General features: G+C 37.9%; 1 protein-coding gene across 3 annotated transcripts in view; it reads right to left on the minus strand.

Annotated features, from left to right (window-relative positions):
• Positions 1-376: 376 nt before the first annotated feature.
• The window catches only part of LOC121962077 (type II inositol 3,4-bisphosphate 4-phosphatase-like), a 22669-nt gene continuing 9016 nt past the window's right edge, over positions 377-14029 (minus strand). The window contains exons 10-26 of one of the 3 annotated variants that reach the window (XM_088073771.1): positions 12032-12113; positions 11784-11853; positions 11250-11397; positions 10547-10677; positions 10343-10450; positions 8926-9034; positions 8489-8654; positions 7583-7792; positions 6745-6886; positions 5716-5912; positions 5242-5365; positions 5024-5150; positions 4780-4920; positions 3770-3867; positions 3556-3653; positions 2298-2452; positions 377-719 (exon numbers count right to left, since the gene is read on the minus strand). In XM_088073771.1, coding sequence (XP_087929897.1) covers positions 599-719; positions 2298-2452; positions 3556-3653; positions 3770-3867; positions 4780-4920; positions 5024-5150; positions 5242-5365; positions 5716-5912; positions 6745-6886; positions 7583-7792; positions 8489-8654; positions 8926-9034; positions 10343-10450; positions 10547-10677; positions 11250-11397; positions 11784-11853; positions 12032-12113 — 2227 coding nt within the window. In that variant the 3' untranslated portion in view covers positions 377-598. Of the gene's footprint in view, positions 720-1072; positions 2019-2297; positions 2453-3555; positions 3654-3769; positions 3868-4779; positions 4921-5023; positions 5151-5241; positions 5366-5715; positions 5913-6744; positions 6887-7582; positions 7793-8488; positions 8655-8925; positions 9035-10342; positions 10451-10546; positions 10678-11249; positions 11398-11783; positions 11854-12031; positions 12114-14029 lie in introns of those variants that run through there. The other 2 variants (XM_088073770.1, XM_088073772.1) reach the window with 2 other exon arrangements.

The raw sequence follows: 14029 nt of genomic DNA on the forward strand, positions 1-14029 counted from the left end.
AGTCAGTACAAAGTTATGTGTTCAACAATTTCTTTTTCAAAATTTAATTTACTGTGATTTTATTGGAAAGAAAAAATGTGTGACGTTTTTAATTTTCAATTTATATTATACTGAGATATGCATATTCTTAAACAAATGTGTTTATTCAGACGTCACAAACTAACTGACAGGCAACAAATCTGTATAACTACGTTGGTTTAATTTAACAGATGGTTAACTTGGATTTTTTTTCTTCTGTGTTATTTTGTCTAATTTGGATCTAATTTATTTTATTTTTACCCCTTTTTCTGACTGGATCCTTCTATACTATACCATTTGTGTTTTTGTATAAAGTCTAAAAGTAAGTTTATTTGACAGTTGTTAAAACAAAAAACAATTTGAATGACAAAAAAAGATTTAATTAAATTGATATTAAACAGAACTAAATCAAGTATTCATTTAATGCAGAAATGTGTTTGTAAATCAAACACCTGCAGTCACAGTGAACAGCACACATAAAAATGACAGAGCACACACTTAACATGATAAAACGATCATGTGATTAAACCCTCGCCCAAAAACAGCAATAAAAACAATAGAAAACTAAGTGTCAGTGTTTCTATCCGAAGCTGCCGTCTGGAGGTCGGTACAGTTTGGGGAATGAAAGGAGCTGAACGCCGCTGAAGGCGAACTTCCTGCTGCCCACGTTCTTCTGCACGTTCTCCATCCTGCAGCCGTCCCTACACGCACACACACACACACACACACACACACACACACACACACACACACACACACACACACAGTCATCACTTTATCCTACTAGACATTTGTGTGAAATTTTGTCATAATTAGCATTTTAATTATTAAGTTACAGCCAAAAACAACTTTTGACCTTCTAACACCAAATTCTAATCAGTTTAGTGTTGAGTCCAAGTGGACGTTTGTGCCAAATTTGAAGAAACTCCCTTAAGGCCATCTTCAGATATTCACAAAAATGAGACAAACGCAAGGTCACGGTGAGGTTGACTTTTGACCACCAAAATCTGTTAAGTCCATCCTTGAATCTATGTGGATGTTTGTGCTAAATTTGAAAAAAAAAAATCCTCAGTGTTCATGATATACTGAATTTACAAAAATGAAACAGACACAATGTCACAGTGACCTTGATCTTTGACATATGACCACCAAAATGTTACCAGTTCATCATTGATTACAAATGGATGTTTGTGCCAAATTTCAAGAAATTCTGTCAAGGTGTCCTTGAGATATCACGTTCACAAGAATGAGACAGACAAGGTCACAGTGATCTTGACCCTTGACCTATGATCACCAAATTGCAATCAGTTCATTGTTGAGTCCAAGAGGACATTTGTGCCAAATTTAAAGAAATTCCCTCAAGGTGTTCTTGACATATTGCATTTACAAGAAGTGGACATCTGCACGTACAACCCAAAAACATAATTGTTGTGGTCATGGCTCTCTGTGGCTCGGAGGCATAACATAAAAATAAAAATAGATAGATAGATAGATAGATAGATAGATAGATAGATAGATAGATAGATAGATAGATAGATAGATAGATAGATAAATAAATAAATAAATAAATAAAATCCCAATAAATGAATGACTAAATTAACATTTTCCCAGACCAGTTAAGCAACTCTGGGCCTCCCGAAGAATCGCATTTATCAACAGACTCTTATTTTTTGGGAAAACAGTATGAAAATGTTCCTTTTTTGGGGGAAATTGTCTTGTTAAGGGGCCCGATTCTTTCCCAGTGTTCCCAGTGTGTGCAGGTCTACTGGTATTTGGCGAGCAGTATAACGAGGCTGAGGATGAACCACAGAACCAGGAGGTGAGAGGACACCAGCAGGAAGGCCACTGGGTACAGGTGGCGTCTGGGAGCTTTAGGGGCCAAACTCTGCGGGAGCCAGGAGCTCTGGAGGCCGGGGGGGCCCTCCCGCGAGTCTAACCCACAGATAGTGATCCCTGGCTGGGTGTAGCAGCCGAGCATGTGCCCCCAGGACAGACGAGACCTGGAGGAGTGTGTGTGTGTTTGATGAAGAAAAATGGATGATAAAGATCCCGAAAGAAAGAAAGAAACATGAGCAAATGCAAAGAAAGAGGCATGGAGTAAAAAAGAAAAGAAACAAAAAGAAAAGTTAAACCGAAAATATTCTGCAACATGAAAAAGGCGGATAAAGGAAACCAAAGGGGGTGTGAGGAGGAAGAAAAGGAGGCAACAAAGGAGAGGAAGGAGGGAGGAAGAGGATGTTTTTGTGGTTGTTTTTAGGAAGTCAAAAAAAAGAACAAACCTCCTCATGCAGTCGAGCGCCGAGCTGAAGTGCTGCTGGCTGAGTGTGTGTCGCTCCCTCAGTAACACACACTGCTCCAGCGTCACCGACATCGACGTGCGGTCCTTGGCGCTCTTACAGCTCGTCAGACGCACGCCGTTCACCTTACGACACACCTGAACACACACACACACACACACGCACACACACACACGCACACACACACACACACACACACACACACACACACACACACACGCACACACACACACGCACACACACACCTCTGAAGCTGATGTGATGAACTCGTGAGCTGCTTATTTAAAACTGTAATATATATTTTTATATAGAAAATTCATGATTTTTGTCACAATAAATTCCAGTGTCACATTTAGTTTCCTTCATTTTCACAAACAGCACTGACAGCATCAAGAGGAATTTGTTATGAAATGTATAAATAATCAGCCAGTAATATTTATTTATTTGTGTATTTATTTATTCAATATGAGAAAATAAATCCTCATATGATTTTTAAAAATGTTACTGTATTGGAATTGCTGAGAATCTGCTAGAAATGTTCACATAACTGTATAAAATCTGAAGTACCTTCACTGCACATTACTGTTATTTTCGGAGGTTGTGGCGCTGCAGGTGAACATTTTTGTTAACTTTTAAAGAAAAAACAATCTTTTAAAATTTTTGCCTTAAAAAAACTCTACTTGCAGAAACATTTTTGGCAATTTTTGATTTTAAATTTAACTTTGAAAAAAAAACAATTTTTTTGAGACTTAAAATAAATAAATAAATTTAAAAAAGCCCCGAATCTTAAACAAAACATTTTTTGACAATGTTTTTACTGGCAATTTTTTATTGTTACTTTTCGAGCAATTTTTTAACTGTTATTTTAGCAGGCATTTTTGTCAACTGTTAAAGAAAAAAAAAGGTGTTTTTTTTGTTTGTTTTTTTATTTGGCAACTGTGAAAGAAACTTTGGCATTTTTTTAAACATTTTTTTAAATCTTATTTTAGCTGTGCAGGTAAAAATTCTTCTAGAAACTTTCAAGAAAAAAAAGGCAATTTCTTTTTTTTTGCCTTAAACTCTTTTTGAGAAACTCTTTTTAAAAATCTGGCAACTTTGAAAGAAATTTTGGACAATTACTTTTTTTTTTAAAAAATTTTTGCAGATTTTTAAGGAAAAATGCCTCCCTTAACGGCTTAATTTAATCTCGATCCTGTTAAAAAGTCTTTATATTCTGGATTTTTTTGACAGGGCGTCTCACCGTAGCAGCCGTCCACAGAACCTCGACGTTCTTCCTCTTCCTGGTTTGGACGCTGCGGTCCAGAGAGGACAGCAGCTCTGACAGCGAGTGGACACCAGCTGCGAGACACGGAGAGTCTCCGTCAGTGACACGTCATTCGTGTTGTCAGTTTAAACGCTCGGACTCGTTCTGCTTCCGTCTCGTTAAAACAGTGATGTCACAGATCTGGTTTTACCCGTGTGAGGCGTTTTGTCCGTCAGCGTGCGGCAGTACGCTCGCAGACGCTCGGCGCTCTGCTGGTTCACTCTCTCCTGCAGCGAGCTGTCGCCAAACCTCAAACAAACACGAAAACAACGATTATTACAGGACGACAAAACGTTTCCACGACTCTGAGGCAAATTTACAAAACCATAAATCCTCTGAAACTGTCATTAATATTCTCTATTGATTCTTTTTCATTGCAGATTTAAAAAAAAAAACATTTGACGATTTTTCTTTTCTTTAAAATTTTTTGGTTATTTCTAAAGAAAAATACTGCACTTTTTTTCCTTTAAACATTTTCATGTTTTTTCTTCTTTAACGGAAAATAAATTGGCTTACATTTTTTCTTTGAAATATTTTGGCCTTTTTACAGAAAAAATAGCTTTTTTATAAAAAAAAAAAAAAATTAAAACGTTTTTAGAGATTTTTTAAAATTCTTTTTTTCATTACAACATTTTTGGTGATTTTTAAAGAAAAATGTTGGTGATTTCCTTTTTCTTCATTTTTTTGGGCCATTTGTTGTGTTTTGCTTTTTTTTTTTTGCAGATTTTTTAAGGTATTTTTTTTTCTTTAAAATATTTGGTGATTTTTAAAGAAACTATTTTGGCATCTATTTTAAAAATCTCAGACATAAACTGTAACAAATAAATAAAAAAAAGAAATTATCCTTGGATTTTAAAAATTGTGTTATTATTCACTTTGCTTTTTGCAAATTGATTTTTCCAACTTTTCCCAGTCCTTTTAGTGCTCTTCAAAATAAAAGCACTTCCTTTCAAAGGAATGTTTGTGTGTGTGTGTGTGTGTGTGTTTGTGTGTGTGTGTGTGTGTGTGTGTGTGTGTGTGTGTGTGTGTGTGTGTGTGTGTGTGTGTGTGTGTGTGTGTGTGTTTGTGTGTGTGTGTGTGTGTGTGTGTGTGTGTGTGTGTGTGTGTGTGTGTGTGTGTGTGTGTGTGTGTGTGTGTGTGTGTGTGTGTGTGTGTGTGTACCTCTCAGCCAGACTCTGCTGCTGGTTGATTCCAATGTTAAAGAGAACGGGATGAATTCGTATCAAACGGCCTTCTTTTACTTCCTGCGGCAACGATCTGAAGGTTTCCGGGGGCAACGGGACCTCGACGACCAAACTGCCCCTGAAAGGAGGTGAACACACACTGTGAGTGTGCACTGTGTGTGTGTGTGTGTGTGTGTGTGTGTGTGTGTGTGTGTGTGTGTGTGTGTGTGTGTGTTTCTCACCATGCTCCGCGGAACTTCGGCAGCAGGTCGTCCGGTTCTTCAGTTTTCGCCTCGGTGACGGTGAACGTCACTCCGCTCAGGTCGGACACACCCACCTCCATGTCCTCCAGCATCCCCAGCTCGTCCCCTGAGACACACACACCATGTTAGAGGACAGACTGTGTGTGTGTGTGTGTGTGTGTGTGTGTGTGTGTGTGTGTGTGTGTGTGTGTGTGTACCGTAGGTGCTGAGCAGAGCTTCGAACTGAACCAGCAGTCCGACCGAGTGAAGCTGCTGCAGGAAGTCCGGATCCTCCAGACCGCCGAACAGCTTCAGCATGAAACCACACACTACCGCGGACAGCTGCGAGACGAGACCAGACAAGATACGATGAGACGAGACAAAACAAGATGGGACAAGACAAGATACGGTAAGACAAGATAAAGCATGACGAAAAAAAGTAAGATTCGTTAACAAAAGACAAAAAGAGATAAGGTAAGATAACAAGACAACAAGACAGGACAGGACAAGACAAGACAAGACAAGACAAGACAAGACAAGACAAGACAAGACAAGACAAGACAAGACAAGTCAGTCCTTTACTAATCTCAGAGGCTACGTTTGGGTCTCGCAGCAGCAAAAAGTCGTAAATAACTCGTCGTAAATTTTTATACGTCGTCTCCGACTGCAGGCTGATTGATTCTGTCCCTCACCGCCTGGCTGAAGACGGCGTGGCGTCTCTGGACGATGTGTGCAGGTCCCTGAGCGATTGTCACGGCCACCGCCCCCTGCAGGAGCACGAAGGTCATGGCGGTCCGGGCCTTCCCCACCGCCTCACGCACACAGTCCCTGAGAGTGACCACCAGGGGGAGCAGCTGCTCCTGCCAGGAGGACGAGGACGAGGAGGACGCTGGAGGAGACGCACAACATCAACTTTAAAGTTATTTCCTTTTTGTTTACTCATTATTTTTATCATTATTATTATTAATGGTTATTTACAAGTACAAAGAATAATCAGACAGAACAAAAACAGTCTGCACTTATTTCATCCATCAAGCAAATTAAAAAAAAAACTATTAAAAACTAAAAAAAGAGAAACAAAGAAATTAAAACATAAATGAATAATGAATTAGCAACTGAGCGAATCAGTATGATTGAATCTGGCTTGACTCTGGAATTAGTAAAAATCTACAAGAAAATCACCTGAAAATAGCACAAAATATGAAGAAACCTAAAGAAAATGAGAAAATAAAATAATAAATAAATATAATATTTTTCTGTAAACAAACTTTAAATATATAATCATAACAAATTATAATAACCATGATAATAATAATAATTATTATTTTTTAATTTTTTTTTGTATTTTCCCTATTTGTTGGATATTTTTCTAGTGAATGCTTCTGTTTTTTGAGGTAATTTCTCGGTAATTTTCTTGTCTTTCACATTTTTATTTTAGCAATTTGTGGCAAAGCACTGATTGTTTTCTTACCAATGTTTTTTCAAAAGTCAAACCAATGAGCTCTGGGTTCAAAGAGTTAAAAAATTGAAGTTTTGTTGGTAAAAATGAGAGGATCCATGCATGACGACACTGATTTAATCGTGATGTGAAATTAAATCAAGCACAAAGTGATCGTCCTTCTCACAATAATTTCAAGTAAACTGATTCAGAATATCAGCAAACTTATATTTTGAACATTTTTAATAAGTTTTAGCAGCAGAAACATTAAAAAACGTCTCACCGGTGTTCTGAGAATTCGTGTCCCCCGCCGTTTCCTGTTCTGACGATGTCACTTCCTGAGAGCGCTCCTCCTGCCCCTGCAGCCGGTCGCCCATGGCGATGATGCAGTTGAGGCTCATGGCGACGTTCGCCCACGCCCTGTCCTACACACAAATGTTATCAATACTCCTGATCAGTTCCTCTTCACGATATATTTTTTAATATTATTCAAAAAATAATGAATTCACAGAGAGACTCTTTATTTCAGCTTACGGGACGATTTTAAAAATATTTTCACAGCTTTGTTTTTTTTAAAAAATTTTTTAGCGATTTATAAAGAAATTAGAGAATTAGAGATTTTTTTCGCTTTAAAAAATTTGTTTGATTTTTAAAGAAGAAATGTTGGCAATTTTTTTCTTTAAAAAATAAAAAAAAAACGTTTAAAAATTAGATGGTTTTCTGTTTCTTTAAATCTTTTCTGTGATTTCTGAAGATATATTTTTGGCAATTCTTCTCTTAAAATGTATGGTATTTTGAGAATTTATTGTTTTTATTTTTAAATTTATGTATTTATATTTTTTCCTTTTAAAAAAATTCAAACTGGCAGTTTGGAAGCATGTTTTCGTTAAAAAACTAAAAAACTAAAAAGAATTTAAAAAATCCCCAAACATTATAAAATCTGAAATTATTGTTGGATTTTCACATTTCTAACGACCCTTAATAAATGATTTATTATTATAAAGGTTTGTGAAGCGAGATTCAATGACTTATCCAAAACTTTTCAAAGCCTTTTCCATGACTTGTTTTGACCGAATAAACCCCGTAAATTATATTTAAATGATCATTATTGGGAGACTTGCCCACTCCTCCTCGATGTTCTCCGTGTCCCGTGCTGTTGCATCCTGTTGCCCCGGCGACGTCCGGCCGTCCTGATTGGCCGGCGCGTTGTCACAGAGCAGCCCGTTGCTGTGGACGTGGCTGCTGTTGCGGATGGCGTCTCGCTGGCTGCGGATCTCCAGCAGGGCGTTTTTCACCAGCTCGTCTTTGAGCGCGTGAACGAACTGCTCCGTCTGAGGGACGAAAGGACGAAATCAGGGAAAACAGATTTTTAAGTATCCATTTGGTTTGCCTTTAAAAAAGCTTAGTTTATTTCACCATTTGGGCATTTCGTTAATTATTTAGAAGTTAGTCATTACAAACCGGAAACAAAAAACAATTTTCTCACTTTTTTTCAAATTTTAATTATTATTTTAAATGTATGGATCTGTGGGAATCCTGATGATTATATATTTAAAATTATTTTACAGAATTATTATTTTTTTAAACAACATTTTCCAGGTCATGTCCTGTTTTTCCTTTTTTTGTTGTAATTTGTTAGTCTTTTTTCTCCTCTAAATTTTTTTTGTACTAATTTTATCATTATTATATTTAATTTTGGGGCCATTTCTTCTTAAATTCCCCTTTTCCATTTTTTTTAACAAACAAAACAAAAAAAAGAGCAATGACAAAGTGAGATGTGGTTAAATACCTAGTATTTATGGAGATTTATTTTATTTATTTATTTATTTTTGGTGAGTTTTATTACAGATTTTCTGTTTCTGACTTTGTAAGTGAGATTCAGCTGCTTTAGTTAAATTAGATTTAAGACATTTTAATACTAATTAAGGCCTTTTTTTGGATTATTTAATTCAATGCCTTTTAGGACGTTTGAAGGATCCCTGAAAACAAGATTTCTGCACGTGTCCTGCGTGTCTCTTTGTCCTCACCAGCTGTCTCAGGCTGTCCAGCACCTGCTGCAGCCGCGCGGCGTCCAGCTCCAGAGAGACGGACAGCAGCTGCTCGGCGAGCCCGAAGAGCAGCGGCTGCAGCTCGGCCACGCTGACCAGCAGCTCCCTCGCTCTGCAGCTCTCGTCCTGAGAGTAAGACACGGAGCTGGACAGACACGGAGACAAGTCCTAATTTTATTTCACAGGACTTTATACTTTTACTTCACTACATCTCAGAGGCAAATGTTGTACTTTTACTGCAGCTTCATCTCACAGCTGCTGGATTTACACAGAAAAACCCAAAATAATTCAACAAAATGCAAAGTGTTTGTCTGCTGAGCCACAAAGCAGCGTCACTAATCCTGACAGAGCGCAGATTATCCAGATTAACACACACACACACACACGCACACACACACAGGCACGCACACACACACCTGTGTATGCTGTTTGTGTGTTTGCTCAGCAGCCTCTTCAGTCCTCCGTGTTTGAACGACTGATGGTGATCAGACGGAGCGCCGAATGTTATGACGTCATACCAAACACCTAAAGACAGAGACACAGAGACACAGAGAGACAGAGACACAGAGAGACAGAGAGACAGAGACACAGAGACACAGAGAGACAGAGAGGCAGAGACACAGAGAGACAGAGAGACAGAGACACAGAGAGACAGAGAGACAGAGAGACAGAGACACAGAGACACAGAGAGACAGAGACACAGAGAGACAGAGACACAGAGACACAGAGAGACAGAGAGGCAGAGAGGCAGAGACACAGAGAGACAGAGAGACAGAGAGACAGAGACACAGAGACACAGAGAGACAGAGAGACAGAGACACAGAGAGACAGAGACACAGAGACACAGAGAGACAGAGACACAGAGAGACAGAGAGACAGAGACACAGAGAGACAGAGAGACAGAGACACAGAGAGACAGAGACACAGAGACACAGAGACACAGAGACACAGAGAGACAGAGACACAGAGAGACAGAGACACAGAGAGACAGAGACACAGAGACACAGAGACACAGAGACACAGAGAGACAGAGACACAGAGACACAGAGAGACAGAGACACAGAGAGACAGAGAGACAGAGACACAGAGACACAGAGAGACAGAGACACAGAGACACAGAGAGACAGAGACACAGAGAGACAGAGAGACAGAGACACAGAGAGACAGAGAGACAGAGACACAGAGAGACAGAGACACAGAGACACAGAGACACAGAGAGACAGAGACACAGAGACACAGAGAGACAGAGACACAGAGAGACAGAGACACAGAGACACAGAGACACAGAGAGACAGAGACACAGAGACACAGAGACACAGAGAGACAGAGACACAGAGAGACAGAGAAACAAAGAGAGGGTCCCTATTATGATTTTTAAAGCACCTTTCATAAAAAAACATGTAGTCCAAAAGGCTTCAAATTACAAAACTAAAACAAATATAAATAAATAAAAATAAATAAAATAAATTTAAAAAATCTAAACAGCAAAACACAGAACTTGGTAAGAATAAAAAGTACAATAAATAAATAAATAAATAAAATGAACTGTTGAATAGGAGTCAATAAATTAATAAATGAAAATAAAACCAGGGATAAAAAAAGAAGTAAAATACGATGACTGCATATTGAAAAGTTTTATTTTATTTTTAAAGTTTTATTTTATATTTTGGTCTGTTTCAGCTTTTTTTCTTTTTGTTGTTTTTGGCGACTTGTGTCAAGTATTTGTTTATAAAGTAAATAAATCATTTAAAAACACATATATATATTATTTATTTATTTTATTTTTTCCGGTTTAAAAAAAGAAGCACAGTAAAAACGAAAAGAGGACGTTACCCGTGCTGTCGGGGTCGGTGACCTCCATCCTCTGTGAGTGCAGGTTTGTGGGAACAAACTGAAGATGTTTGTCTGATTTACTGCCGCTCGACTTAAAACAGGACGAGACTGAAAAAAAAGAAAACGAGCATTCAAATATTTAGAAAAAGCACAAAAATATTCAGATTTGCTGTAAAAACGTGACGAGCAAAATCGACTCGTCACCTGAGAGTTTTTCGAGCTCGGCGAGCGTTTCCTGATAGCAGCCAATCAGGTGGCGACAGTGGTTGATGACATCGTGACGGAGGCCGTCCCAGTGGGGTGAAAGGTCACCGAGCTCCTTCACCTCCTGGACGCTGAAGAAAAGACGTAAATATTCGTTTAGATTAACGAAATAAACTGATGTGAACATTCGTCTGTTAAGATGTAATTTATAAAGTTCTGCCTGTTTCCTTTAAATATTTGGGCCATTTTTTTCTTTAAAATTTTGATCTTTTTTTCTTTAAATTTTTTTGGCAATTTTTTAAAGCAAAAAAAGTATTTTCATCTTTAAAATTTTTTGGCAGATTTTTAGTATTATTTTTCTCTTTAAAAGTTTGATTTAAAAGTGTTTTTTACCATTAATCACAGCCTGAAACTGTGAAAACAGAAATTATCATCTGATTTTATTAAATTCAAAATGGTCCTTGAACACATCATGTGTTATTTTACAGGGTTTTAAAACAAAACTCCATGACCTTTCCAAAACTTTTAGGTGAATATTTAGTTTTCCAAAATTTTGACAGGCCTGGAAATTGCTATTTACAAATTCAATTCAATTCTTCATTTCAAATAAAAACAGTAAACTGCGTCCGTTTGTTGCACCAAAGCGTTTCCAGCCGAAAAGCGAATAAAAAACTTGAATGTTGAGAGAAATCCGAACACACACCTGCAGGCGAGGCCGTGTGTGAGCAGCTTCAGCAGCTGTTTGGGTAAACAGAAAGACAGCGGCGTCTCCGACATCTGCTCACGGACCAGCAGCCACCTGTGATCCTCCGTCTGAAACCGGTACACCTTACACACCTGCGAGCACAGCACTGCACACACACACACACACACACACACACACACACACACACACACACACACACGCACACAGACACACACACAGACACACACAGACACACACACACGCACACAGACACACACAGACACACACAGACACACATGCATACACACAGACACACACGTGCACACATGCATGCACATGCACGCACACACACACACACACACACACACACACACACACACACACACACACACACACACACACACACACACACACACACACACACACACACACACACACACACACAGACACACACACAGACACACACACACACACACACACACACACACACACACGGTAAATTAAACAGAAACGTGCACGGGTCGCTCTGAACCTGCGGAGACAGTGTCTCACCGGCTCTCATCATCGGACTGTTTTCTCTGTCGTGGACGGAGCCGTGGAGACGGTTGCAGAGCGCGGGACACTGCAGGACACACAGACGGCAAAAAAAAGGTCAAACAGAGGAGACGTGAGAGACACGTGTCTTTTTTTTTGTCTCTCAGACGACTGAAGAGAAAACACAAAGTGACACTTCTCAGACAAAAAGAGGCCGAAGGAAAGAAAACAGAGACATGTCCTCTCCGTCCTCTGTCCTCCTCTACCTCGTGTTCAGGAGGAGTTTCTCCCTCCATCTGCAGACGGGACACCTTCACCTCCCCGACCTCGCTCACTCCATCCATCGTCCTGGAAAAAAGACAAAAAAACACTTTCAATTTTAATACAAAAACTGGTGAGTGCAAACGACGTCTCTCCTGTCGTTTAAAGCTGCTAATCTCAGTTTTATATTTTATTCTGAAGGAAAATAAAACATGAAGAACGCGATAAACAGTAAGTTTATGTAGCACAACTAAGATGTTGGAAAAAAAAACATTATTTTGTAAAAAAAAAATAAATAAATTTTCGACAAAACTATGAAAAAATAAGCGGAATAAAGAAAAAACTAATTATGAAGATAGATGACAACGCTAACGAGGAACAATACAAAGTTAACGAGAAACTATAAAATATATATAATAATTATAGTATATAACCAAAATAGAAACAATGTAAACGTTGATACAAAGTTATCTAGGAACAATAGAACTAACAATACTGAGTAATTTTAAGTAAAAACACGTTAATTATCGAGAAAAAGCACAAAAACTAATAAACAAAAATAACTACGAAGACAAACTTCACAAAATAAAACTATCGAGAAAAAGTTACCGAGCAACAACATTAACAAGAAAAACGAATTTATGATGAAATAACGAAGAAGATAAACTCGTTAGAAACAAGATCAATGACGAGGAAATCAGAAACATTCAGTGAGACAAATTAACGTCAACTCAGTCATCAAGTTAACAAGTTCGTATAAAAAGACGACTAAAAAGACAAATCTAACTGACACGTGAGACAATTAGACAACGTTTAAATGTCATTAATAAGACAAACCATGAAGGAGCCGCAGAGACAAAGCCGACGAGCCTCGAAATCTGTCAACACCTGCCGACCTGTTTCAGGTATGAGTCAGTCATCAGACACACCTGGACACACCTGCAGCTCACTTCCTGCAGCTCACGTCCTACAGTCCATGTCCTACAGTCCATGTCCTACAGTCCATGTCCTACAGCTCCCGGCTCCGTCAGTCTCTGCTCTGACTCAGAAACAGGACGTGTTTTTCCTCTCGCTGCAGAGGAGGAGCCACACACTCCCTTTTCTCTCACTTCCTCATCTGACTACAGGTAACCAGGCAACGGCCAATCAGGTGACTCCTCCCACACCTCTGTGAAGTCTCTGTGAGACGAATTTAAATCCTAAAGTTTCGCTCAGAAAAAAGGAGAATATGTGAAGGGGTTAAAGGTGCAAAGGGTTAAACTCACTTTCAGTTTAAGCCTGTGAGACCTGAGAAACTTGGCTTGATTTGTTTCAAAAACAGGGACTGAAGCAATGAGCAGGAAAATAAATGAAAATACTCAAAAATGAGTAAAAAATTAGAAAAAAAATTACGAAAAAAGACAAAAAATACATAAAAATGTTTTAAAAAAAAGAAAGTTTAAAAAATTTGCTTGAAAACTGTAATATTTCTGTAACCTAATTCTAAATATGTAAAATACTATCATATATAGTTATTAAGCTTTTTGTTGGTAAGATTTTTAAAAAATTATTAAGATATTTTATCCTTCAGTTGTTGTTTCTTTTTAACCATTAAAAAATTGAACCAAAATTTTTGCAAGAAATTAGTAAAATATACAAAACAATTATGTCAAAATTATTTAAAAATAATAATAATAATAACAATAAATTTTAAAAAATAATAATAAAATAAATAAATACATAAAAACAAATGTAATATATATAAATTATCTCAAGTTAGAGAAGGTAAAGTGTCAAATCCCACAGCTGAGGAGTTCCTCAGTTATTAAGCTCACCGTTCGAAAGATTATTGTTCATTTAATAAGATCTGTTTTTCCTAATATTGTTGCTTATTAAAATTGAGCAAATTGATTGCTTTCAAAAACATGGAAAGAAGAAAAAGAGCATGAAAAGAAGAAATGACACAAAAAATTAGCAAGAATTAGGAAAAAGTAAAAGAAAATTAGATATTTTATTATATTAAA

Source organism: Plectropomus leopardus, chromosome 23, assembly GCF_026936395.1.
Source record: "Plectropomus leopardus strain MGB_pleo_1.0 chromosome 23, ASM2693639v1, whole genome shotgun sequence".
In the NCBI taxonomy this organism is placed as follows: domain Eukaryota; kingdom Metazoa; phylum Chordata; class Actinopteri; order Perciformes; family Serranidae; genus Plectropomus; species Plectropomus leopardus.